Raw genomic sequence first — 27,504 nt, 5'->3', positions numbered from 1 at the left:
TAACACTTTTGAGCAAAATGACTATCAGTTAAATAATAAGATACACACTATGAATATATTACTACATATCTTATCAACTACTGCAAATTCACACAGTTGAAACATGAACATAAATCACAATCACTTCTACTTAAGCTACAGAATCAATGAAGCGTTAAATTATATTTATTTCTATTTAAGCTATGAAATCTATGAAGTATTAAATTATAATTACTTCTACTTAAGCCACAGAATCTGTGAAGCGTTAAGTTATAAATACTTCTACTCAACCTACAGAATCTGTGAAGCGTTAAATTATAATTACTTCTACTCAAGCTACATAATCTGTGAAGCGTTAAGGCTGTGTCCAACACTCGGAATGCGATGGGATTTCCCTATATAATAACGTGGCATATTTCTTTCCAAAACATTATGAAAACTATTTACTTTATACATTTCAAAATTCGTCCAAATGTTTGTTAGTATTAATATTGCATGTTCACTTTTAGTTTTTCTTGCTAGAGTAATATTAAAGCGTGCTAATTAAATTTTTTTTTTCATTCAAAAGCTGTTTAATTTATAGTCTTTATGTTGCAACAACGCAGAGCAGCAGATAGGAGGCTAAGCAGGTAGTTTCTTTCATACTCTGCCCCCCGCTAGGTCACGTGTGTGAACTTTGGGTTGTCCCCGCAGACGAAGATACCAATGGAATGCAGATTGACAGCAGATAAGAGCAAAGTCAGTTTTCTCTCTCTTCATAGATCATAACGATTTCATTGATTCTGCGTCAACATCTCGGCGAATCGTTACTTGTAGAGGCATATTGGAACTAACAACGTACGAAAGTTTCAGAAAAGCTCTCTGTATTGCTTTCAAGCGAGGAAAGTGTTCATCTTATAAAAAATAGTTTTGAACTGTATAGTGAACTGAATAGCAAACTCGCTTCAACTCGGGTCTCCCGCAACAAGACGCATACACTATCCACATAGCCCCAAGGGCATGGGCGTCTCTGGCGGGGGGGACGCGTCCCCCAATATTTTGAAATACGAAATATTCAATATTTTATTTTAATTTAATTTATTTAGATACTCATTAGCAGTTAGATCATTTCCTTTGATGTTCCCCCCCAAATTTTACATGCCAGAGACGCCAATGCCCAAGGGGCACTACCGTTCTATGGAGCTTGAAACCGGAAGAGTGAAATTGTTTTACCATTCCCTGTTTCAGTACAGAGATACAGGTGAAGATGGTAGTTTTCTTCAGATGCTCAATCGATTTTCGAAAACTGTCGTTATCTACTAACAATTTAGTTTTATGGTGATCAATGTTAAAACCGAAAACGGTTGATTTCTTCCACTTCTGGTTTGAATGCAAGGTTAACGGAAGAAAGATAACCTATTCTTTAGACGCTGTGTGAATTCCCCAAAATTACTCGATATCTCTGACAGCTCACCTCTGGTGTGTGGGGTGGCCGGTTCGATCCCAGCTCGCGCCAAGTGGGCTTTGTGGTGGACAAACACCATATGTATGGCTTTTCTCGGGGATTTTCTGTTTGCTGAAAGTTTCTTCATTCCACCATTTCATTCATTCTGATCATTACCGTGTCCTTTAGCCTAGCCGACATAACTGTGGGACGTAAAACTCAAAGATTTCATTTCTAAATAATAATCTAATGCATTCTACAGTGCTCTATTCCCCAATAATAGTGTAAAGATTGATTATATGCTTGGAGATTGATATGCCATAATATTGATTATTCATGCAAAGAAACGTACCAACATCTGCCAGGTAGTCGCTACGAGAAAGAGTGACACATATTTCGTTCAGATAGTGTTCTCTATGAAACTAGACGGGAAATAAGGTTTTCTTGTCTCGTCTACTAAATTTAATAGCTCTTGTCTTGTCTCGATCCTCGAAGGTTTCTTTCGCTCTTGTCTCGAAATTTTATTCTTCCGTTTTGTTAATTTATGGAAAATAATAATAATAATAATAATAATAATAATAATAATAATAATAATAATAATAATAATAATAATAATAATAATGCCCTAATTGTTTTCTTAATTTCAACGGGAAGTTATCACAACCGTTCCGCATCACGATTGGTCCACTAATAGTGTGATATAACAACTACATATTGTGTTAAATTATATTATACTATAGCGTTAAATTATAATTACTTCTACTCAAGATACAGAATCTATGAAGCGTTAAATTATAATTACTTCTACTCAAGCTAGGTAAGTTATGAAACGATAAAATAACTTACTTCTATACTTTGGTCTAAGAATAGCATGATTTCCTCATGAACTCTACTCTCCGTGTCTAGTTGCTGCTTTATCTCTTCTAGTTTTCGGGTTCCCTCTGCGTAATCTAAATCACCTTTCAACTTAATTTCATTGCAACGGGATTCCCCATATCGAGTTACATAACTCTTTATTTGGGTGTGTTTTATTCTGTCACTGTCCGCCAATTGCTAAAAGTAAATAAAATAAAATATTTCTAAGATACACAACATTAACCTTTATTTTACGGCTTGTCAGTACACTGCCAGAATAGTAAATCCGTTCTTTCCCGCGTGGCACTGTACTGACACAGGCGAAAGGTCTACTTTGACCCGTGAGCACACCGGTTGAGAACCAACGTTTTTGGTTCCTTTCACTATGGACTATCTCTTCATACAATAAGGCACATCATTTAAAAAAAATAAATATGTGTGCTCGCGGGTCAAAGTAAACATTTCGCCTGTGTCAGTACAGTGCCACGCGGGAAAGAACGGATTTACTATTCTGGCAGTGTACTGACAGCCGTAAAATAAAGGTTAAACTAATGACTATCTAAACTAAGATTTAAATGGAAAGAACTCGACAAACGTTTACTGATTTATTACACTCAACTAAGCACGCATGTTATTATTATTGCCAAACTGCTCTTTTGTGATATGTCAGCATCTTTACTCTCTAAAACCACTTGGCATAACAACCATTTTTATGGGTTTGAGGCGCTCCAACGACATCTATTAGGGACAGTTCAGTCTAGAGAGGAACATGTGCTCAGTGCATTGCGTCGTTTTATCTCTAACAGGAGTATCAGGATCTTTCTGGACCTAGTGGGCGTCACGTTTTTATTCACGTAACTCCCCAGTTTGCCTCACGACGGTGGGTGGACACCGAAAACTGGGATACATTGGCCGGAAATCGGCATTACTAAAGACAAGAAGAAAGATAATGGCGTCAGTTCCTCAATGTAAACAATGATTATGTAAACATATTAAGGTTAGTGTAAAGGGACAAGTTTTGTCGATAGATGGCACTACAGTCTTCGTATCTCTCTCATGTATTTTTTACCATTCACGAAAATTTACAATTTCTCTTACAAATTTCAACCTTGAGACTTCAAATTTTTAGAAAAGGAACTTCATAACCTATTAAAGGGAACAATCCGTGCCGATTTTTTATTTAGAACTTTCTTCATTGTTAAAATGGCTTGATTGTTGAAGGTTTGGGTATCCATTTCAACAATCAAGCCATTTCAACAATGAAGAAAGTTCTAAATAAAAAATCGGCACGGATTGTTCCCTTTAATAGGTTATGAAGTTCCTTTTCTAAAAATTTGAAGTCTCAAGGTTGAAATTTGTAAGAGAAATTGTAAATTTTCGTGAACGGTAAAAAATACATGAGAGAGATACGAAGACTGTAGTGCCATCTAACGGCAAAACTTGTCCCTTTAAACCAACCTTAATTACCTCACAACAGGCAAGGTAGAGAGGATTTCGTAATAGGGGGGTCCGTGACGAAATACTGTGGTTATCACACCAGGGGTTCGATCAATCTAAATTATTTTACTAGCAACATACCCATATTGATTTGTTAGGACAATAAAATGAGGATATGTTAGTAAGTATTTTAATAAACTACGAAATCTCGAGTAGAAGAATATTAAAAAAACTATTGAAAGAGATATAGTCTTCCGAGGTCATTCGAGCTCGGTTCTTCTTGTCTTGTTTCTTCTTCTTTCTCATATCTTCGTTTAATGCCGTCAAGGATAGCAACGAGATCTCTCTCTCTCGGCAGTAAAGATATCCTATAAAATGGATTACTGTTGCCGCGAAATTGAAAATTTCTTTAACAAGTGTAACTGGAATGTATGTTGCCAGTCTTATATTATTGGTAATTCTGGCATTTCTTAAGTTTTTCTGAGAGTCTATCTGATCGAACTGGTTTATTGATCATCATTTGTAGTTCGTAGGAGTAGCATGGAGCTAGGTGGAATTCGGAATGCTCCGTTACAATAATATCCATTTTTAACTTGACCTCCCCCTCGTTTCCACCACACAAAGCTCCTCATAAGAAAGAGTAACAAAACGCTTGTTGTAGCTTTATATTTTTAACGTTGATTCTTCTTTTCCTCTTTTCTTTTTGTTTCATCCTTTCTTATTTTTTTTTAATTTCTGGTTTCGAAGGGTGGGGGGTCCGGACCCCTCGGACCCACCCCTAGGCTACGTGTCTGCTCATAAGGATTTTTAGTTCTTTTATATTAGCACTGCTTCTAATGCACAAAATCAATACAGGTTATACATTCAAGTTAAGAAGAGATAAATAAACTCCGATAACGACAGTAAAGAGAATCACGCTCAACCGACATCTGTGGGACAAAATAACCACCATTAAAGTCACCGCTACCCGCTAAGATGCTAACGGATTGACTGCATTATCGAACCGAGCAAGATAATCGCTCTGATTATCTATTTCGGAAAACAGAGTTTAATAAATCGCTTACAGTCACGGAAAGGCAAATTGCCTAGGGTCAATCCTGACTACGTGACTGAATTAACGGTTGGTGTAAAAACATCAATGAAACATGTGTATATATATTCTAGTAGTATATACATCTTTGCCGTTCTTTGTGGGACAGAAGTGGAGGGTAGAGGTATAGGAGATAAGGTCACACAATTTCAGCTTAAAAATTTGAATCTTTCCTAACATGAGCACGTTATAGTGTTGTTTTCTATTCCTATGATACACCAGACTTAAGCGCTCTAGCAACAACACTGTGACATTTTTTTCTTGAGCAGCGTTGCTACTTGTTGAATATGAGTTCACTTATCATGTTCATTGCAATTATGTGTTGTGAAAATGTTAACAAATTTGGTTTCACTCGAACAGACAATTCTACCAAGTAGAAAATTTACAGGTAAAATACGATGTGAAACATTTTTCGAGAAGAATGAGAGTGTTAACATAAGTAATTATTGTCAGTGTACAGCACACTGAAATTAATTTTGAGTGATAGTGGAAGTATTGTATGCGTAAGTGTGCTCTTCCATTATCCTCGTTTAGGCGTATACCCCCCCCCGTCGCTGACGTGCCTGCTCCCTATGGACGCATTCCTTCGCTGCCACTTGGCTCCCCCTCCTGCGCTCCTACCCTGATTCGGTTAGGTAAGTATTTTAGTGGCCACCTAGCACAAGTTCGTTCGTGTCTTATGCGCTGCAGCTTTTATGCCATACGTCCACACTGTATATATACACTGAGCCCTCCTGAAGTCAATCTGCAAGTGTTAATGGAGCTCCTCATTTAGTGCATGTTGTGCTAAAAGAAATACAAATATCTAACCTAACCTGGAAATTTAAGAAATGTGTCAAAATTTGGTAGAACCGTCTGCTCGAGTAATACCTACCTTAATATAATCTATCAATTCATCTTTCTGTGGAAAACCTTCCTGTAATTGTTTTCGACGCATCTGTAGCTGATTCTTCAATTGTTCGATATATTGTTCCTGCTGTCTACACTCCTCTTCAGCCTTATCAAATAAAGATGCAGACGTGACTTCATTTTTCACAGCTTCAATTAAACAATTGAAAGATCCATTTTCTATTATCTCGTTCCTTGTTTTCAGTACAATATCTTGTATGAAGAACCTGAAATAATAAATACATAAATTGAATGACATTTATGGGACTGTTAATATAAGGTGTTCCATAAAGAACAGAACTTTTGAAATGCCCGCCATTTCTGTTCTAGTAAGTTGGCAGCACTGAACGTTAGACAATTTCCTTTTGTTGTCTTTCTGATTGATAGTCATGGAGCATTGAATAGGGTCTGATCGTCTCCGGGTTTCTGTATGGGTAAGAATGGAGCGCGGGCGATGTTTTCTGCAGAACGACTAATACGAGGATGCTCCGAGGGTTTGATGTCCACAAAAACAAGGGCGCCGATTTCTCTGTAAATTGGGGGCATTCAGATGCAGAAGGTGTATATATATATTTTAAAGCCTCCACTTCCCTCTGCCTTGGCCGATTACTTTCGGACTTATTTATGGCAGACGCAACTGCCTCTTGCCTTTATTCTCTCTCTTATACTTTGATGTTTCTTTGTTATCTCTCTGTCTTTTCGGCTGTCAAACCTCAGCAGATTGAGGTGAGGCACATTTCTTTTCACCATGGCACCTAATATTTAAAACCATGCCTTTATATTTCTCTTTTTTGTTTTTTTTTTATTTTCCTTTATTTATCCTTTTACATGCAGAAAATAACCTGAAAGAAGAAAGAAAATAATTGATTAGTACATAACATAAATGAGTGGGAAGCAGCGCATTCCCCACCCTGAAAAGTAAAAATTTAAAAGAAAAAAAAACAAAACACAGTGTAGAAAACAACATCTTCTCATTTGGTGTTAACTGTCTTGTAGTTTCTTCTTTCTTCCATTATTCTCTATGCTTTTATCACACTGTTTCTCATATGTGTTTATTACACTAACACGCACAACACTGACACATACACAATGTTAATAGAGGTTATAGAAATAAAAACGAAATAAATAAATAAATAAATAAAAAAGAAACGTAAGTTTGTATTATAGTTCTGGGTGTTTGCCAGAACTTTAAAATTGTTTCTATTAGAATTTGATTTTTTTTTTTTTTTTATTGTATCTTTTCAAAGTGCCATTTGTTCAATTACCTTCTTCGTTGGGTTCGTTCATTCCATAGGTTTCTCACTACATGCTCTGTTATTTTTTGAAAGTTATCGAATTTTGTTTTATCCTGCCGTAAGCTAGTCCAATCTTCATCACTAAGTTCATCTCTGAGAATCCTTATTTCTTCACTAGTTACGTAATTTCCACAATTCCATATTACGTGTTCAGGTGTTTGGATTTCTCAACATGAACACATTTCGTCATTTTCAATATTTAATCTTTTCAAATGTGTTTTGAAGGGTCCATGTCCCTACAGCGCTTCCATAGTTTCCTTCTTTATTTCACCAATTTCTTTCCTTACTTTGATAGTTGGTATGTATTCTTTGAGCTTTTCTCCTTTTGTTGTGGTGTACCATTCCTCCTGCCATTTTCTTTCTATCAACATATTTAGTTCGTCTTCGTTATTCGGATTTGTACCTAGAATCTCTATTATTTTTATAGTTTCATTATTTGTTTTCCATCGTTTTATTGCTTCTCTCAGTATTTGGTAGTGGATTGGTTCTTCTAGTGCAAGCACTTGTAAGGATTCTATCGGTAGTGTTTTGATTATTCCTATTGTTCTAATTATAACTCCTCTCTGAACTCTGTTTATTTGTTCCCTTATTTTTTTATTTGCAAATATTCTGTGAGCCCAGGTGCTAGCACAGTATTTTACTGTTGGCATTATTACAGCATTGTTGTACGTTTGTAGGGTCTTTTTGGGTATCTTATAGTCTTTTCTTGCAATTGTGAGTATTTTATGTGCTACTTTCTTTCCTTTGTCAGTTACGTTTTCGACATGTTTAGCATAGTTCAGTTTATCGTCAATCCATACTCCCAAATACTTGAATTCTTTCACTCGTTCAATTTTTTGGTTGTTAATCTTTAATATTGGATCTCTTTGTATAGGTTGGCCGAATATCGTGTATTTAGTTTTATTTCCTGATAATTTCAGTTTATTTATTTCGCACCATTTCTGAAGCGTGTGTAAGACTTGGTTCCCTTTCCTCTCAATTTCGTCTCTTGATCGTGCTGATACGACTATTGCGATATCATCTGCATAGCCGACTACTCCTTCCGTGTCTTCCGTAATTTCCAGTGTTTTTAGGCAGGGTTCGATAACGATGTCCCACATCGTTGGACCGCATATGGATCCCTGTGGACATCCCTTTGTTGTATATGTGGTAATGTTATTATTTGGTGCCTTGTAAGTGACCTGTCTTTCGTTGCAGTATTCTAACATTAGTTGGTATAGTGATTTAGGTACTTTCATTTTTTTAAATTGTTTGAAGAGTGATGGCCACCACAAATTGTCAAAAGCTCCACTGATATCAACATAGATTACTACCTGGTACTTGTCTATTTCTCCATTTTCTATTAATTCTAAAAGCCTCCTTATAGCTGTCTCCGTACTTTTCTTCTTCCTAAAGCCAGATGTATATATATATGAGGGTTTTAAGACAAATTACATTCAAATGATGCCAAATATTGTATATTCAAAAATACAATAGCGGCTCACATGATCTGTGGGGGCTGGTCCCTCCGGACCCCCAGGATCGGCGCCCTTGCCCAAAAGAACGAAATTTCTCAAATTTAGCAATCAGACGTATCACAGTCGACTTAATCGGTGCATTACGTTGATCAAACATTTCACGGAGTTTGCGAACAATCTCTGCAATAACATTCAATACATTGTTTTTAATAAGTTTTCACTATGACAGTATAGCGCTGCATTTCTCAATTTTTGTGATTCTTTTAATAATAAGAGGCGCAATTGGAAAGTTTTAATACTGCCTTGTAATTTAAAAATGGCAGTACTTACGGGTTATTGCGATGGATCTCCTTCAAAGTAGTCCTCTGCTGTCTCAACACACGGATTTCAACGGTGTTTTTACTTCTGGAAGTATTCCTGAAAATTATATTTCGTAAGAATGTGATGATCTCTCTCCGTATTTGCCTGAATGTCTTGAATTGAGTTTAATCTCTTTCCTTTCAGCGACAAGTTTAACTTAGGAAACAGGTAGAAGTCGGCAGGGCTAAATCAGGGGAATGGGAGGTTGCGGAAGCACAGAAATTTTGAATTTGACCAGTAATTCCTAGATCGATTGCACGCAATGCGTCAGTGAATTGTTGTGGTGGAAGAATCAGGGGTAAAAGTGGATCTGAAAAGGTAGGGGGAGGTCACGCCGCCATGACGTCACGCCATCCTCCTGCCTATCTTGGCCAATTGAACTGGGGGACGCCGAACATATTTTCTGGATGTGGGAGGACGGCGTCCTCCCTCACTTTTACCACTGGGAGGAATCAATTCTTGTCTTTTCTGAGGGCAGGCCTTTTCCTCCGCAAATTTTCGCACAAACGCCGAAGAACACTTTTGTAATATTTTGGTTGACTGTCGCCCCCTAGGGGCAAATTCATGATGCACGATACCAGCCGAATTAAAAAAAAAAAAACACCAACATTGTCTTCACATTCGAGAGACTTTGTCGCGCTTTCTTCGGTCGTGGTTAACCTAGGCTCTTTCACTGACGAGAGTATTAAGCCCCTGTTTCTGGGTCATACCCATGTTTCATCACCCTTTATTATCCTATTTAACAATTCTGGGTTCGTTTCGGCCCGATCGGGACACTTTCAGTCAGCGTTGTTTCTGCTCTTCTGACAACAATTTTGGAATGAATTTCGCGGGCACTCGGTGCATGTTCAAATTGTCAGTTAAGATTGACCACCGCCCGCTGGAGTCACTCCTAGCGAGAAGAGTGACTCCAGCGGGCGGTGAGATTGACTAAACCGCGTAAAAACTTAAATTAAGGTCGTCAGCAATCTCTCTAATTGTAACTCTACGGTTCGAGCGTACTAAATCGCAAACATTCACAATGTTTTCCTTGGTTTTATAGACGCGGAAGGCCGGCCGGACCGGAAGTCATCGTCGACTGAGTCATGGCCATCTTTGAATCTGTTAAACCAGATAAACATGTTTGACTGCATCAGTCATTTATCTCCAAAGGTATTTTTAAGAGTTCATAAGTCTCCGAAGCAGATTTCCCGATTTAAAAAAAATATATATACAAACGCGAAAAAAAATATACACACACACACTTGCACTCAACAGGTTGCTACCCTGTACTGAACCAGTCTTCGTAGGTTTCTTTTTAAAAAAATTCCCTCGACTGACAAAATTTTCTCTTTTCTTACCAAATTTTCCCTAGTTTGTTGAGTGTCCAATTCTTAGGATAAAAGTTTTGTGATAAGAGTAATTTAGCTATATTAAAGGAACTACCAAAAACTTTTCAAATGGGTGCAAATTATACTATAAGGTGATTCTTTTAAAACTCATGGATTTCATTTGAGTCTAGAATTTCTAACTGAACACCGATTTTCACGCAGTTTGCGGAAAATGACTAAGTAAGGATGGGAGATTTATAGGACTATGTTTACTAGTTTAAATTCATCTGGGGTGATATCGACAACGACTCAAGAAAAACAGCAAATATTCGCCAGTGTACCTTACAATTGGAATAAGGTTTTGGTCATTTGAAGCGAATTTCCAGATTACAAATTAAGTTTTAGTAAGAATACAAATGAAGTGTTAGTGGTAACACCCATAAATCACATCTTGAATAACTATACCGGTTTCTTGCGATAAACGACGGAGAGATTTCTTGAGCGACTCAGGCCCGTAGCCAGCTCAAAAATGTAGGGGGGGGCTGAAGTTAGGGGGAGCATGATCCAACCATATTATAGTTCATCACCATATTATAGTTCATTTGCAAGCCTACCGTGAAAATTTTAGGGGGCCGGCAAAATTTTAGGGGGGCAGCCCCCCTAGATCCCCCTGGATACGGGCTTGGAGCGACCTAAGGAGTCGATAACTGACATCTTCCACAACAGTCGCCTGCGGGGACCTATGCGTCCCTGTCTCACTCAGGAGCGATCCTGTTACTTCCAATTTATTTACTGGCGACCACATTATGTTCCTGTCTGGGGAAGAACGTGAAGCAAATTTGTTTCTAAATGCACTTTGCATATCAACAACAAATTTCGTTCTCCAAAACTTTTAACGACAAACTCGTGTAGTTCCAGAGAATACACTATTCTCACTGTGCCCTGATGATACTCACACAGTAGCAGAGGGACAGTACATGTGGCAGACCCGCAACCAGAAGGGGCTGGGGATGCAGGCGATACCAATTTGCGGACATGCTCTTGCATTCAGGATTGTAATGACTTACTGCTCTCGTATCTGTGAGCAATAAAGATATTATCGTCTTCCATTATTATTTATGTATTTACAACAAACACCCGGAACCTATTTTAATAAGAAATCCTATGTATACAACATACCTATCATCCTCAAGTTTTGAAAACCTTGAAACTGGTAAATCTTCTGTGAAAAACCTGTAAAAACATAATCAATAGATTTAGTATAACAAGTCAAACAATAAACATGTTCTTGTCCCATGCTATTTTTGTCTGGTTTTTCAGTTAAGAAAATGAGTGAAGAATTCGGAGAAGCACAGGGACAAAGAATGAAAGTGTCTAGATTTAGTTCAATTGTAGTCAGCTTTTAGAGGGGATGAACTAAAACGGGCAAAATTACTTTTCGTTCACTACATTATTTTCTACATAAGTTCGAAGCTTCCCTCTATACGTGAGTGGTATGTAGCGTGTGTTGTTGTTCTGTTTCCAAAATGAAATGAAATCTTTCAGTTTTACATTCCACGGTTATGCCGGTTAGGCTAAAGGAGACGGTGATGATGAGAAATGAATGAAATGGTGGAATGAAGAAAGTGGGTGGAAACGGGAGAACTCCGAGAAAATCCACGAGTGCGTTGTTTGTCCACCACAAAGTCCACACGGCGCGAGCTGGGATCGAACCAGGGACCACAAGCACCGAAGGTGAACGCTCTACAGTTCTGTTTCCTGTACAAACTTGTTGGTTGTTGAATGAGAATTCTACCACTTACACAGTTCTTTTCTTCGATTTTTAAACATTTTGATTTATAACCTTATTCCTATCTTAAATCTAACAATTCAATTAACCCCTTGCGTTTCAGTGACATCCTGCGTGGATGTCGTAAAATACTGCATTGCTAAATATCAGTGACATTCATGTGGATGTCATGAAAACGTATCCTTTATTAAAGGTCGTATTCATCCTGCAGATGAATTTTTTTAGTGGATACAAGGCACGAGTTAGTTCTACTATATTCCCTTAGGTGACAACACCTTACTGACAGAAAAGAAAAATATTTTTTCTCAGTAGATGGCAGGCCTAAGAGATCCATGTTTCTGTTTTGACCATAAACAATTGGGAATACTTGCGTTCAGTTATAACACACCTGTGTTTGTTTTGACGATAAACAAGTGTTAGCAACCTGAAACAGCATAAAATTCCTTTAAAACATTAAAATTTCCCCCTTTTCAATCCACAATGCAAATATTTTTTATAATCAGTAATGTGCATGCTATCCTCGAACCTGCACAATAACTATGCCCTATATAACGGTCTAAACAGTATTTAAACAGTAAATGAAAACTTTGTATTACAACACGTACATAGGAAAATAACACCTGAAACGCAAGGGTCGATCAAGTATCTCAACTGTATTCCTTTTTTTTTCTTTTTTGCATGAACGTATAATAACTTGAGTGCAAATAACACAGTATGAGAATCAGCCCTCTATCAAAACAATCTTGTAAGATTTTCGTCCATAATGTAGATATCTTCACTCAAGCAATGGTAGTTTTCATTCGCTCATAGTTTCTGATAATAGCTGATACAACCAAAACATAAAAAACAGTGCATACTTTCCAGTGGCGTATACTGGTTTGATGGCTTCGGCTACCACTAACCTTCTGTACATTATTATTATTATTATTATTATTATTATTATTATTATTATTATTATTATTATTATTATTATTATTATTATTATTATTATTATTAACCTACATTTTATTAACCTATTAGCAACCCTACATTTTGCTTTGGATAGGGGTAACTTACCAGAGAAAATGGAGGCCAACCGAGTAATAAAGAACGCTGAAATAGACGATTAGTCAACGAAGGAGCCTCAGTTTGTTAGAGCCTTGGCATCGAAACGCAAATAATGAAACAAGTATTTATAACAGCTATGCCAACTATAGCAAAATACTGTAACATACAAAAAATTTTTGTTGCGTTAACGCAAACCGCTACCGAACGTGGCTCAAGAGATGTCCGGGACAACTCTCAGAGACCTCCAAAATGCCTCGTCATCCCTCGTAATTTCCCTTTACTCTTCACTTACTCCCAAGAAACCGATTTCTCTAGAGGCAACTGGTGTTACATGACAGCCCGTTCGTGCGCTGTGGGTGGAGGTGGAGCGAAGGATACAATTCTTGCTATAGTAACTGGAGAGTGGTTACTGCAACGTTGTCATATCGAAGACGTCTTAAGATAGGGGGACAGCTGCATTGTTAAGAAAGAAGTTAATTGGTCTTTCTAAATACATACAGTTCTCAGAAACTTATATCATTGAAAGAAGATACTAAAGTGTAAAATTATCAATATAATTTAGTTTATATTAGAATCTTTATTTTGTAATATTCTAGGGCTACCGCCGGTAGGCCCGATAGCCCAGAAAACACGTCACTGATACTTGCATTTTATAAGCACGAAGAAATGGTATAATTTATATAGGAAAACTCTCTGTATATCTAAAATTTTCTATTTTGACTTTGTTGCTCAAGTGATTATTTACAGTTTTGCTTTATGTACGTACAAATCTACAATAAACATTAAGAATCAGAAATGGGTTCGCGGTCACTCAATGGTAGGACACTTCCCTTTGGTGTGTGGAGTCCTTGGTTCGACCCTCGGCCAAGTAAGTTTGTTGTAGACAAGATCGTGACCGGGGGTTTTCTCAGGGTACTCCAAATTCCTCTCAATTTCTCATTCCAGCGATTGTTTCATCGTCATTCACTTGCCTTAGTCATCCTTCTCCAATAATCTAAAGGGCATAATCGTCGAATGTTCAAATGAACGATTTTGTTTCAACAATTAGAAACGTGATACAACAACGTAGGAATTTTTATGTTTATTTAGAAATATGATTTTGAGTTACAAAATGTTTTATTATTATTATTATTATTATTATTATTATTATTATTATTATTATTATTATTATTATTATTATTATTATTATTATTATTATTATTATTATTATTATTATAACATGTAGCAATATCTACTTTACTTTTTGCTACTATAGAGGGTGTTTTTCTATATACAACCTCTCCTGCCCATGTGTGCATTTTATTTTACTGAAACTTTCAGAGACAATTGTTCAAAGTATATCGGCTATACCTGGAATTATTTCTTTTGAGATTAGCTTCGTGGTCTGTGCAGATACTTAAGAAGTATTTAAATAATATAAAATAGAATAGAGTATTTTCATTGTAATTAAGTCTATACTTAGACAATAGAAAACGTAAGTGGAATATATATACATAATTACGTGGTTTTAGATTACTACCTAGTTATTGCATAAATACTATAAGAGGTTTGGAAATGACACAGTGTTGATGATATATTGATGTTCTTTTGCAAGATGATTCCTGGAAGTGTAAAAAAGAGTACCAATCTAATTTCAAGATATACACCTTGATACTGGATATAGATTCGGAGTTTGGAGGACCACTCGTCTAAAAAATTACGAACAGTGTCGATGGAAAAGTGGCATGCTGCCTTGTTCAGTGCGCGCTTTAGGGAGTCCACGTTTAATGTCTCTTCTTGCAGGCCGTTGTTGTGCAGCACTCACCACAGTTTCTAGTCGAGATGTTTAAATCCGGGCTGCTAAAAGACCAGTGGCGCGGGACCTTGGTCTGTAGCCACTCCGTTTCTGACTGTGTTTTATGCGCGGGCGTACAATCCTGTTGGAAGCTCCACTGTTCATTGGGGAACATGGTGGTACTCAGTGGTTTCACTATTGGCTCCAACATTATGGTTTGGTATTATCTGTCAGGAAAGTAAATGTACACCTATTTTTGGAGTCTGGCATTCCTGCTCTCCATCCGTGGAGAGTATGAGAATTAAATCAATCAAATGTTTACTGAGGGGAAAAAGAAAAGTTTAATCTGAATAAGACATTGCAGAGGGACACAAGCTGTGAATAAGAATAGTGCATAGTGTAAATAAAGGACGACACCAAAAGAGAAAGCCAGAAACAGCTGTTAAACTTAGAAAAAAAGAGTAAAAATTGTTGAAGTGGGAACATAAAACACAAATACAACAAACACACCGATAACTAAACGATCATCATGCCATGATCTTGGTGTAGTAGTTAAGGTGCTGGCTTACAAATACAAAGGTCGCCAGTTCGAATCTTCGGTGAGGACATTTTAAAATTTTTTTGTTAATAATACATGCAGCTCATGAGAGATGGTAAAAGAGGTCGTATTTAGTCTTTCGTAGCAATTATTATTGGTAATGTTTAGGACTGATAATACTTTTTGTCTTTGTGTATTGCTTTTATTCTTTTCTTCATTTCAAAAGAGAAGAATATCCGAACAAATGCCACAAAATTCCTCATACTTTGAATGTAAACGCCATTTGCAATTAGTAAAGAATAAAAATTGAACGTTCCGATGTAGCTGCAAAAAGTAAAAAAAAAAAAACATGGAAGTAGACCATACTCATGGTTATTAAAAATACAATTTCTACAATGCCTTACACCTCCCGACCACGTTTCTACGTTAGCAAGTAAGAGGTTTGGGTTTAGGTCAGGCTGATCAATACGTTTTGCAAAGGGGCCCGGTTTAGCTCTGACGCACCACAGGTGCGAGAAGGGAGCAAAACACTTTTTCTCTCTCCCTCTGTGTGTCTATTTATCTAACTATCTGTATATATATATAACGCTATTTGTGAATGCCATAACCACCCTAATTTTCAGCGGATTGAGACGAAACTTTTCACAAACATTAATTGTTGAAATATCTTCAGTTTGTTAACCAGAATAATCAGATGAAAATGTTCAAAATGGCGGCCCTTCAAACTCTCAAAAACTTCCAAGGGAACCAAATTTCGCCCATAAATGGGATTCAGAAAGTTTGAATAACTTTTCCTCTTTTACTGAAATATATGTGTGCAGAGACTTATTGAAATATTGGACCCGATTAATCGCATAAATAATGTTCACGCCCTTTCGCTACGGTCAGGCTTTTTTTCTTTTTTGCAGGAGGGGGTTATTTTCATATCGGAACAAGATGATTGTTAGTGATGATATGAAATTACACATTGAAAGTGAAGTAACTTGTGAAACGTGCTATTTTAAAGAATAATATAATAAATGTGCTTTCCCCTAACACAGAGAACTATAAATCATGTATTTCGTGTTCGCGAGCCTGAATGGCGAGGAGTGTTATTTGTTTTGCTTTTTAGTAACACATTGCATTGCAAATAAAGGTAGGCAACATTAGTAGTAAGTAAAACAACAACAACAAAAATTATAATAATAATAATAATAATAATAATAATAATAATAATAATAATAATAATAATAATAATAGTTGGTGTTGTTTGTGGCAAGGCAATATCTTCCTCAATTCTTCTTCAAACGTAATAATTGTAACGCCATACCTCCCTTACAAACAAAATATTAGCAATTTAGATCGAGAGAACGGGAAATTGTAGAGTGATGGGAGCAACATTGGACAGTATAGTCCGGAGGCTTAAGGCAACTTTTTATGAGAATTGTGCATTTTATATGTAAAAGCATGAAACTTGCTGTATGTGTTATTTATATAGAATTAATAATTTTGAGCGTTGTAGGCATCGGCGGATTGCCCTTTGAGCCGCCATATTGGAAAATGGCGGCCAAAATTGGTTTTTAGCTTATAACTTTTGAATGGATAGTCCGATTTTCATTTTTCTTTTTTTATTTTAAAGCTCTTTTTAATGCAAAACTTTTTTATTATAACAAAGATTTCTCTAAACTTTAAGGTTTCAGCACAATTTTTAAAAATCTAAAGATTTTTCGATGAAAATTGGTTTCTTCATTCTATAACTTTTATATGGTTCACAAAATCACTTTTGATCTCTGAATACAAGAAGATGATAATTTCATGATCTTTCCATTGATATATATTAAGCTATAACTTGAGATAGAAATCATTGATCAAAACTAACATGTCATTAAGAAAATTTATTCTGCCTCTGAAGTTTTAAATTTAATATATGGTTGTTTCTACCAGCACTTGTAATTTTTTTCTTTATTATAAGTTTACTTTTACAGAACGAAATAATAATAGAAGAATATTTAGGTATTATACTCTATTATTACTTTATTACTCTATAATTACTCTATTATAATTACCCTATTATGAAAATGAACATAAAAAGAGATGTGCATTACTTTTCTTGAATGCAGAATAACACTTTTACATGTGTACATAAAAAGTATGAAAATAATTGTAGAATTGTTTAATTTTCACAATCTTTAACGTGCATATTCAAGTATGTACTTAGACAGGGTGGAAAAGAAAAGTTAGTTGAAGTCTTGGTCACAACCACCACATGCACAAAGATGAGTGCAAGGTAAATCGGCTTTCACACATTTGCACAACATCGAACACGAGATTTTACACTTGCACCTAATTAGCTCACGAGATTCTACAGCAGCAGGAGGTTGTGTGATCCATTTTGGTTGCCATGTTGAAGATTCCGAGTCTCGAGTCCAGCCAAACATATGCAAATCAGGAAGATGAGGAGCTGTTTGAAGTGCCTGTCCCCATACGTGACCAGCCTGGTATGCTACTCTAAGGACATGCTGTTTAAGGGCGTCAAGCGTTGGTGGAATATTGTCCAAATCCCTGTTTTTCCGTGCAAACAACACAAGTCTGGCTTTGTTTACATTAGTTTCTTCGCTACAACGATCATATAGTAATATAACAAACCTTTCGATAAAAGGCATAACAGCATCAACTTCTTGTACCGAAGGTGTGCTAGCAAGAACACTGAGTGCATGGGTCACTTCTGGGTAGCTATTCCACGTTGCCCAGCAAGATACTTTACCCCTTCCTGAGAATTTCGAAGTAGTATCAGAGCCCGTTAGGGCATGGAAAGCTGGTAGGGCTTTGCATTTTTCTCTTCACAATGCTTCAGCAATTTCTGTTATGTTGAGGGTGCGAAAGGTTTTCGATGTGCCAAAAGCAACCCATAGATGACAATCCAGAACATTAGAATAATGTACTGCTGAAACCACCACATCTGTCTCCACACTTCTAATGAGGATTCTTTATCTTCCTTGTGCAACGCCATGAGCTGCATGCAGAAACATTCGGGTATCAGCTTCTTCATGTGTGCAGGGGTGTAACTCATCCAACGAATATCTAGAAGGATCTGAGTAGGAGCAAAGAACATCTTCCTCCAAAGTAACTACAACATCTCCTTCATATGATCCGGATGCTATTTGGGTAGCCAACAAGTGAAAAAGCTCCCGCTTGTTTACATCTTCTTTTAGGAAATCAGACCAGTTAGTTGGTGTTCTCTTTAACAGTTCAACCCGACGACGAGTTCCTTTTCCTCTTTTAGCTCGAATGCAAAACTTCAGGCTGTCTGACTTGTAGACGTCAAAAACGATGTCTATTCTGCTTAAACCAGGTTTCTGAAACTGTTTTGCAGTGTACTTGATAATCTTTTGTGAATAATCATGGAAGGTATCAGTTTTCTCTCTCGTAATCATGTGCACAACAGCTGGACCATCAAGGATCATCATATCAACATCTGGACCATCAGAATCATCACACGCACTAACGACACTATCATCTTCTGTTGCAAGCAAGGTCTCTAAACATTTCATCAAGTCAGACTTCCCCTTACAGTGTAACGATCCACCATCTGAAAGCGACGGAGGATATACGTGGTTTTCATGGCAGAAAAATCATCAATATCGCCCTGCCGAATCTGACAAGCAATATACAATTTTAAGAATACACTTCGATCCCGTTTCAAAGTTTTCATTGTTGTGGAGGTATTGGATTTATTTGATTTCTTATGCTTGCAGTTGAAGAGTTGGAATTTGTTTCGGGTCATAGGGGCATCAACTGCCTTTTCACAGTCAATCAGTCTTTCCGTGAAAAACTTCTCACTCAATTCTTTTCCATTCTTTTTTATTGACTTTAAGGAATTAACAACTTCCTTCTCCATAATCTCCCTTGTGTTGAGGATCAACAAATCGCCACTTTTATCTGTAAATGGGTTTCCCATTTCCTTGATTGCAATAATCAAGTTACAAACTCTATCTAAAAACTTGGTTTGTTTCCGTGGCCTGTTTTCATGATGAGACCATTCGTCACATTCAGGGTGTTTTATTTGGGTTTTGAATTCCTCAACAATGCGTGCGACTTCCGGCCCACAAACCATCCACCGAAGCAGAGCATCGGTATTTTCAGTCAGGCCTATTGCTCCTCCAGTACCTTTGACTATCGCATTGTTCTGCTCGTGAGCTTCATCAAGAGGCATACTAGAAAACTGGCGACCAGTTTTATTGGCAGTAAATTTTCCTTTTTGAAATTCTTGATATACTTCAGGATGCTTTCTCTCCAATAGCATCATGTCTCGAAGATGAACAGCAACATATCTTGCGTAGTTGTGATGATCTAGAGCATGGAAAAGCCACTGGAGTTTAAATAATGTTCTGACATACTTTTCAAAATTTCCTTCATGTATTGCTTTATCCCATGCAAAAATTTCCAGTTCTGTTTGGAGAATGAGGTTCCAAAAATTGAATTGAGGGTGTCTTTCCTGCTGAGATAAACACCATTCTTCTTCAGAGATAATTGCAGTCTGATCTTTTCCTTCACAAAATTCCTTGTATGCTTCCCTCCGAAGCTTGTACAATGCGCATGCTGTTACATGATGTGCCTGCAAGGTCTTCTTTATGTGGACAACATTCAAAAATGAGTTCGCTGTTCCTGAGGATGCAATTTTGGCTTCCTCCAGGGCGTAAGTCCACCCACTGCCGTCTAACAAATTTCCTATGCACTTTAGTAGTGCTAACTCGATGTGCAATCCACCAAGAACAATAACAAAATGATCCTCTCCGTAACTATTAGGCCAAGTCCATTGTATTTCCTTCATAATTTTGAACAATGGTTGATCACACGTAATTACTTGCGTTTGTCCAGGATTAGTAATGTCAGTTGCTTTTCTAATTACATCCATGGAATGTCGTAACATAGCAACTGACTTAGAATCGTCTTGAAACAGGGGAAGAAGTGCAGTTCTAGTAGATGATATTGGATTTCCTCTTTCCTTCTGACTATGAAACGCAGACCAGCTTGCATTGGTGTTTGTTTCTTCATTTGTTCCCTTTTTGTCAACAAGCTCTGAAACATGCTTGCACCAGGAATATTCACTTTCAACATTTTCATCTGCTGGTTGTTTTGATGAACGATCAAAAGTTTTGATTTTCGGGGGAGAACTTATTAGTTTAGTGATCGAAATGGGAGGGACAGCTGAATAGCTTGTTGGCAGTTTCATGACTTTCTTGCTGGACTTGATCGTGAAGTTGATTGTTTGATTTAAACCAGTGTTAGTCTTTTCAGATTGCTGAAAAAGAGAAATTCCAGTACCATGAAATGAACCTTCTGAGCTTGTTGCACTGGGATTATGGTCTATATTGTCAACTGCTGAAGTTGTAAAGATACCAATCTTCAAATTTGGAGGGACTACAGCTCCAATGTTGCAAAAATGGATAATGGCGGAGTTACCTAAATCTGCTGATAAACTTAGCACTCGATCATATGACACTGATATTCCCAAGTTAAACAAAACATCAATTAAATCCTTCGAACGCATTTTTGAGTGGATATAACTACCTAAAAATAATGGAACTGGTGTCTCTTGAGCTCGAGAATGTCTGCTTCCTATAGATGTACGACGCCGGTCTTTGCAAGTGTGGTAACTAATCAACTGTGCTAAAGTAAGACTTGACTGTGATGCGTTGGCTGCCTCTTCACTTTGAATTCTGGGTTCGTGCATGACCATGGACAGGAAGCTCATCAAGGTAGGAGGAACTGACCTCTCTTGACATCCTTCTGAAAATGATCCATCAAATGGCGGCTGTTTATGATTGAGAATATCTCTGCGCAATATTCTCGCAGCACGAGCTAGGATAACCGCTTCTGACTCATTGTCTAGAATACATGTTTGCCTCAGAGAACGTCCCACTTCTCTGTTGATAACTATAAGAACATCTCTACCTTCTGGGTACGCCTCAAGTTCAGGAAAGTTAGCTAATATTTGTTCTTTTAGTCTAGTTGAATGCACATTAGATGCTTCTCCCCCAAGCTGCTTAATTCTTGTGCAATACATTCTCTTTAACTCGCTCAGTTTAAAAACTGGCGCCTCTTCTTTATTTTCAAGGCAGAATTCAATAAAAGACATAAGCTCCGCAAAAGAACTTTTGAGTATTAATTTCTGTGAATCGTTTTTCTGTGTCGGACCATGTAGTTTTGCATTCTTATTGTATAAGCTCGTGAGACACTTCGCGTGATACACAGCATCTCTAGCGATCATGTCACCCTCACTCAATTTTGCTATGAGAGATTCATCTTGCAAATTCACAGCGCACTGCCGCACTCGGCTATCAACTTTAAAGGTCGTAACAAGTGACAGGGGTTTGTCTTGGAGCAGGGGATCTTTGTTATCACAGAAAAAACACGCCTTTTCAGATTTGTCCTGTGAGGTTGCACCTCTTCCTCGTGTATAACGACTTGTAGAAGGTTCGTTCTGTTCAATTTCTGGTTGTTCCGAACTATTGCTTTCTGAAGAACACACCACCTTCCTTTTCTTCGCCCAACGTTGAGTAGCTCGATCGACTTCTTTTTTATTGTAAAGTAAGTTACACTTCCGGTGGAACTTTGCTTTGTTCTTTAAAAGAGTTGTTCTAATACCACTTCCGTCGTTCAGTCGTTCAAGTGAACCTATCTCCTCAGGAAGACCCTGAACCGCTTGTAACGACAAGAGATTCTTCTCAATTGACCCATATCCAGAAGCTGCATTCCGAGATTCCCAGTCCGCTGGACAAGTGAGCTTGTCAACTTTGGTTTTTTGACAAAAAATACATTTTTCCCAATCTGTACTAGTAGTTTTGGGGGGTGGAGGGCTACCACCTTCAACTAACTTGAATGTTCTTTTCATTTTATTTTTCTTTTTTGGACTTTCGTTTGATCTACGAAATGTTTTGATCCTAGGCGAAGACCTTTAGAGTAGATTTCACCAGTTCAGAAGTGCATAATATTCGCTTCTGTTGCTAGTATCTCTAGACCTGAAAGATATAAAAAGGAAAGAGAAAAGAGTTATGACCTGCAAGTTAAGTATTGTACAAATATAACAAAATTAAACAAACGAAAACTTGTTTACATGATTTCAAAAACAAAATGCTGTAGGATATATAGAAATTAACGCACTCAACAAAGAACTTGAGTGCTGATTCTAACTACAGTTTGGAGGATTAAACAAAATTGTTCATTTTATATCTAAAAGAATGAAACTGGATAGTGGTAACTTTGAAATTGTAAGAGTTCGTTATAACAGCACCTTATATTTCCTTAACATGCTTATTTTGAGTATCGATTTATGAGGAAACGGTAGTTCAAATTATAGCTTAACATATATCAAAGGAAAGATCATGAAATTATCATTTTCTTTTATTCAGAGATAAGAAGTGATTTTCTGCACCATATAAAAGTTATAGAATGAAGAAGTCAAATTTTATTGAAAAATCTATATATTTTTAAAAATTGTGCTGAAACCTTAAAGTTTACGGAAATCTTTGTTATAATAAAAAAGTTTTGCCTTAAAAAGAGCTTTAAAATAAAAAAAGAAAAATTAAAATCGGACTATTCGTTCAAAAGTTATAGGCTAAAAACCAATTTTGGCCGCCATTTTCCAATATGGCGGCTCAAAGGGTAATCCGATGATGCCTACAACGCTCAAAATTATTAATTCTATATAAATAACACGTACAGCAAGTTTCATGCTTTTACATATAAAATGCACAATTTTGACTTAATCCTACGGACTAGTATGCACTCATAGTAATCAGAAAAATAAGCGATTTCAATGCAAAATGAACGAAGAGTCATTGCCATGGGTAGTCATGGAGCCAAGCAGAGCTCTCTTTAGGCAAAATGTCGATAACTTATATCGAGAGAACAGGAGGTGATAGTGAGATGGGACCAACATTGGACACCGTGGACCCATAAGGCGCACCGAAAAAATTAGGGGGGCGGGCGCCAGCCAGCCTTACTTATTTCCACATAATAATATAAAATTATATTGTCAAAATACACACACGAGTTAGCTAGTAATATTTCATATTATTATTATTATTATTATTATTATCATTATTATTATTATTATCGACAGCGTCTTTTCATTACGTGTGCATATTTGACACGAAGCCAAAGAGAAGATCCATCATTCGCAGAAAGAATAAGAGTAGTCAGTTACTTTAACTGTGAACGACAGCGAAAAATACGAAAAGAGTGATTACCTGTAGCCAGGGGCCGATCCAGGGGGGGCGATCGGGGCGATTGCCCCCCAGAAGAGGGAACTTTTTTCATTTTATATATATAAATAAAACCCATCTCAAAGTTTGGAGCCCTTAAAAGTAACAGTATGACAACCCCCCGCCCCCCCCAGAAGTCGGTCCTGGATCCCTCTCTGCCTGTAGCGAAAAGAAACAATACTTTCTCTCAAATGGATAAAAAATCAAGCCGAGATAGATTCGAACTCGCATGGACGGCGCAAACAGCCAGTTCATTGCCCACTTTTTCTCTTTAACTGACTCACCGAACGTGTTTCAGTAACTTACTTATTGCTAATTTTACTTGCTTCACTCGTTTAACCTGCTTTTTCTAATAACTTATAACGACAGGGACACGAACACAGAAACATAAGGAACAGTTAAAAATCATAGATGCTCTCCCGCCAGGGATCGAACACGGGACACCATACAAAAAAGGCGCACTTGCTAGTCACTAGACCAGCGGGCAGGGCACTGCTCACATTCTGTGTCGTTAGGGATTACGACCACTGTATTGCCAGCTATTACTTCTGTGGGTTGTATACTATGATCACATGTTTCTTCTTTGCTGGAAGAGTTAAACCTACATTCTATGTAATACATGAGGTATTTAGACCTACATGCTCTTCATATAATGTAATAAAAGGGTCATGCTGGGAATAAGAAAAAGAACATTCCTTGGACAAAACGGAAACTATTGGCATCAGAAATATTTATCTACGAGGCATGCGCAGTAGTATATTTCAGAATAGTTACTCTTTAGTTCAGTAAACGAAGAAAGGGGTATAAAAAAGCAAATATGTCCCGTCAACGAGATCGACCAGAGTTGACAAGAGGCGGAAGCAGATGTGTACTAATACAACAACTTGGTTAAATTGATAATTGGTTCTTTATTCTGTAGTAGATCGTATCACAACTTTACGGGAGAGCAGAGAAAGACTTACTAACGCTGTCATATAGTAAGCTTTAGTGACACGATCATACAGACACAAATGGATGTAACTGTGAGTACTACAACTTGGATTTAACGAAAGCCGTTTAGATATACAGTGGTTTGCAGGGTTGTATAAGACAAAATACAATTCTTCATACCTCAGCTGCCAGTAACTAGATACATGCAATTTCTAGATAGATACTGAAACTGCTGTCGGATTTTAATACATGACGTATTGCAGGATGCAAAATGCTTTGCATTACTTGTTTGTTTTGTAGACAGCTACTAGCTTAGTGTTCTGAAAGGTTGTGTATAAACTAGGGATAGTCAATTCCGGAATTATTACTTTTCGGACTCCCGAAAGTAAAACCGGACAAATTCCGGAATTAGGAAAATTCCGATTTTGGAATAATTCCGGAATTTGGAAAAATCCGGAATTTAGAAATTTCTGATTTAGTTTACATTCCGGAATTCGGAAAAATCCGATTTTTTTCGAAATCCGGAGTTTTTCTCAATTCCGGAATTTTCTAAATTCCGGATTGTTTCCGAGTTCCGAAATTATTCTAAATTGCGGAGTTTAACTGAATTTCATAATTTTCCGAAATCCGAAAAGTGAAAGTTCCGCTTCCGAAAAATGAATTTATTTTGGTTAATATGAATCGTGGCGGTAATTGCGACTTCTTTGAAAGAAATGGGGTGTATGAGAATTCAATCTGTCATATTTGTGGTTTCGTGTGGAGAAAAAACAAACTTGTGAACCAGCGGTTTAAGAACAACTCAAGTTATTAATGTAAACTTTTCCGACTTCATAAAAGAAATACGAAAGGCATTTTGAATCGAAGAAATATAACATACAAGTTTGCAAGCGGAGACAAAGAAACCTAACGTAACCATACTAAAAACGAATCTTTTACTGCGTAGCGATCGCGGTTCAATGGTGAAGGTGCATGTGCGAATGCACATTGTATTTTTTTTTTTTTTTTTACTTTAGGATTTTTGATGGCGATTGATCAAGCGATAACATATGTTTTATTATATTCAGATATTTGAATACTCGGATGTTTCAATATTTGAACTATCAAATCTTCAGGAATAATAATAATAATAAACTAATAATAATTATTATTATCTCGTAGAAGATTAAAAGCTAAGAGCTAATTATCGCTCAGGTCATACCATTGGAAGCAGAAACGTGACATTTGGAAATAATATTTCGGTTTGGTTTAATGTTGCTCACGAGAAGAGGAGTTTCTCATCTCGTTTCTAAAACAAATAAAATAACATGAGAATTAACATTTTACATTCGAGACGGGTCAAGGCTAACTCAAAATTTTCGTCTGTCTTTGGAGATGGGTATCGAGACGAGACGAAAAGTATGGTAAACATTTCCCGTCTTGCCTCGATTCTCGAAATAGTGTATGTCCATTCTTTAAGTAGCAATTGCTCTGTAGACTGAATCTCATAGGCTATTTCGTTACATTATATTTCAGAGCTCATTGAATTATGCTCTGTGTAGGTATTTTGTAGCAAAGCTTTTATATTTACCTCTGCATATCCTAAAAATTAGTTTATTATACGCCTTACTGTTGCGTGATATTCAGTTATATTTATTAAAGTTATTTTCCTTAAAACATACAGTAGAATACTTTCTACATGAAACTTCAATGAAACGTTGTAGTTTAAAATGGTATTTGCAGAGGTGTGTCTTGTAGCAGTAGCGTAGCCAGGATGTGTGTTTGGGGGGGCAAGTGCTGTTATAGGCACATATAGAAAAATTACAAACAAAAAATATATAAACATAAAAATATATAAAAAATTAAAAACATCAAAGTACCAAAGTACATTGTCGGACCTCTTTGGGGAGATCCGGCCCCTCCGGGCCCCCCTTTCCCTACGCCACTGTCTTGAAGGTACGGAACCCTTTCCCCGAAATATCTACTTTTAAGTAAGTTTTGCCAAATTTCAACGGCAAGCTTAAAACCTTTTATTATTATTATTATTATTATTATTATTATTATTATTATTATTATTATTATTATTATTATTATTATTATTATTATTATTATTATTATTATTATTATTATATCAACACCGTGTATAATCTTTAAAAGATATACGGTTTGTATCTGAGTAGTAAAAGCTAATTGACTGTCGATCTCGGTCGTCGAGAAGTCTTCAGGAGGGAAGGACATCGGTCACGTTCTGGGTTTGAGTTCCGAAGGGGCAAGTTTTCGGGCTCGAGCCAAAAATTGTTAAAAGTTATAGGCTTCAGCCAAACATGTTCAAAACAGCTGGGACCAGGTTTAGGCTTATCAACGGCTCGAGCGGCTCGGCTTACAGCTCATTCACTATCGAACCGAACCAAGAAGTGAGCCGAGCCAACAGCTCAACCAACCGAGCCGATTTGAGCCATTGGCTTAGTTGAGCTGAATCGAAACGTGCCGATGGACTAATTTCAACTTAGCTGGCTTGAACCGGTTCACATGAGCCGAGTAGGGGACCCATCCCAACCGAGAAAGCTCGAGCCATCGGCTCAATTGAGCTGAGTCCATGGCTCGTTCCAACTGAGCCGGCTCGGGTCATCGGCTCATCCTAACCGAGCCGACTCGAGCTGTTCGCTCAGTTGATACGAGCCGAGCCAGTTGATATCGCTACCCGAGTTGGTCTTCTGCTTGGGCTCAAAAATTCGACAGTGAAGGTCTCAGCCTTGATTTTAAGAACAACAGTATATACTTATATTGGTGATTACGACATTTGAGGCTGTCTCGTAATAATAAAAAAAAAACTTGTCTTCTCGTTATCTAGACGAGACGAGATACAGAAAAATTGCCCCACGAGATGCACTAAAATTACGAGACGAGACGCACCCCTGTAGTGAGCAACACTAAAAAGTATTCCACATTAGTGCTTACATTTCTCATGGTTTTCGCTTTCCAGTCTAATCAGGCCATTATTTAAAAAAGAGTTAAAACGAGCTGAACGAGCGGGCCAGCCATTATCAAACTCGACTCAACTCGAAACTCGCCCAGGAAAACAGCTTGACCTTGATCGCTACGCGGTAAAC

General features: G+C 37.2%; 1 protein-coding gene across 1 annotated transcript in view; it reads right to left on the bottom strand.

Moving 5' to 3' along the window:
* Positions 1–27,504, bottom strand: part of LOC145692030 (dynein regulatory complex protein 9-like) — a 47,831-nt gene that overhangs the window by 3,198 nt on the left and 17,129 nt on the right. Inside the window, exons 3-5 of the mRNA XM_081767324.1 lie at positions 11,274–11,327; positions 5,659–5,899; positions 2,249–2,455 (exon numbers count right to left, since the gene is read on the bottom strand). Of these exons, the coding sequence (XP_081623450.1) occupies positions 2,249–2,455; positions 5,659–5,899; positions 11,274–11,327 (502 nt within the window). The remainder of the gene's footprint in view (positions 1–2,248; positions 2,456–5,658; positions 5,900–11,273; positions 11,328–27,504) is intronic.

This window comes from Thermobia domestica, chromosome 8, assembly GCF_964235325.1.
Source record: "Thermobia domestica chromosome 8, izTheDome1.hap1.1, whole genome shotgun sequence".
NCBI classification, from domain to species: domain Eukaryota; kingdom Metazoa; phylum Arthropoda; class Insecta; order Zygentoma; family Lepismatidae; genus Thermobia; species Thermobia domestica.
The sequence above is the reverse complement of the archived record's forward strand: the minus strand, read 5'-3'. Positions and strand labels throughout refer to the sequence as shown.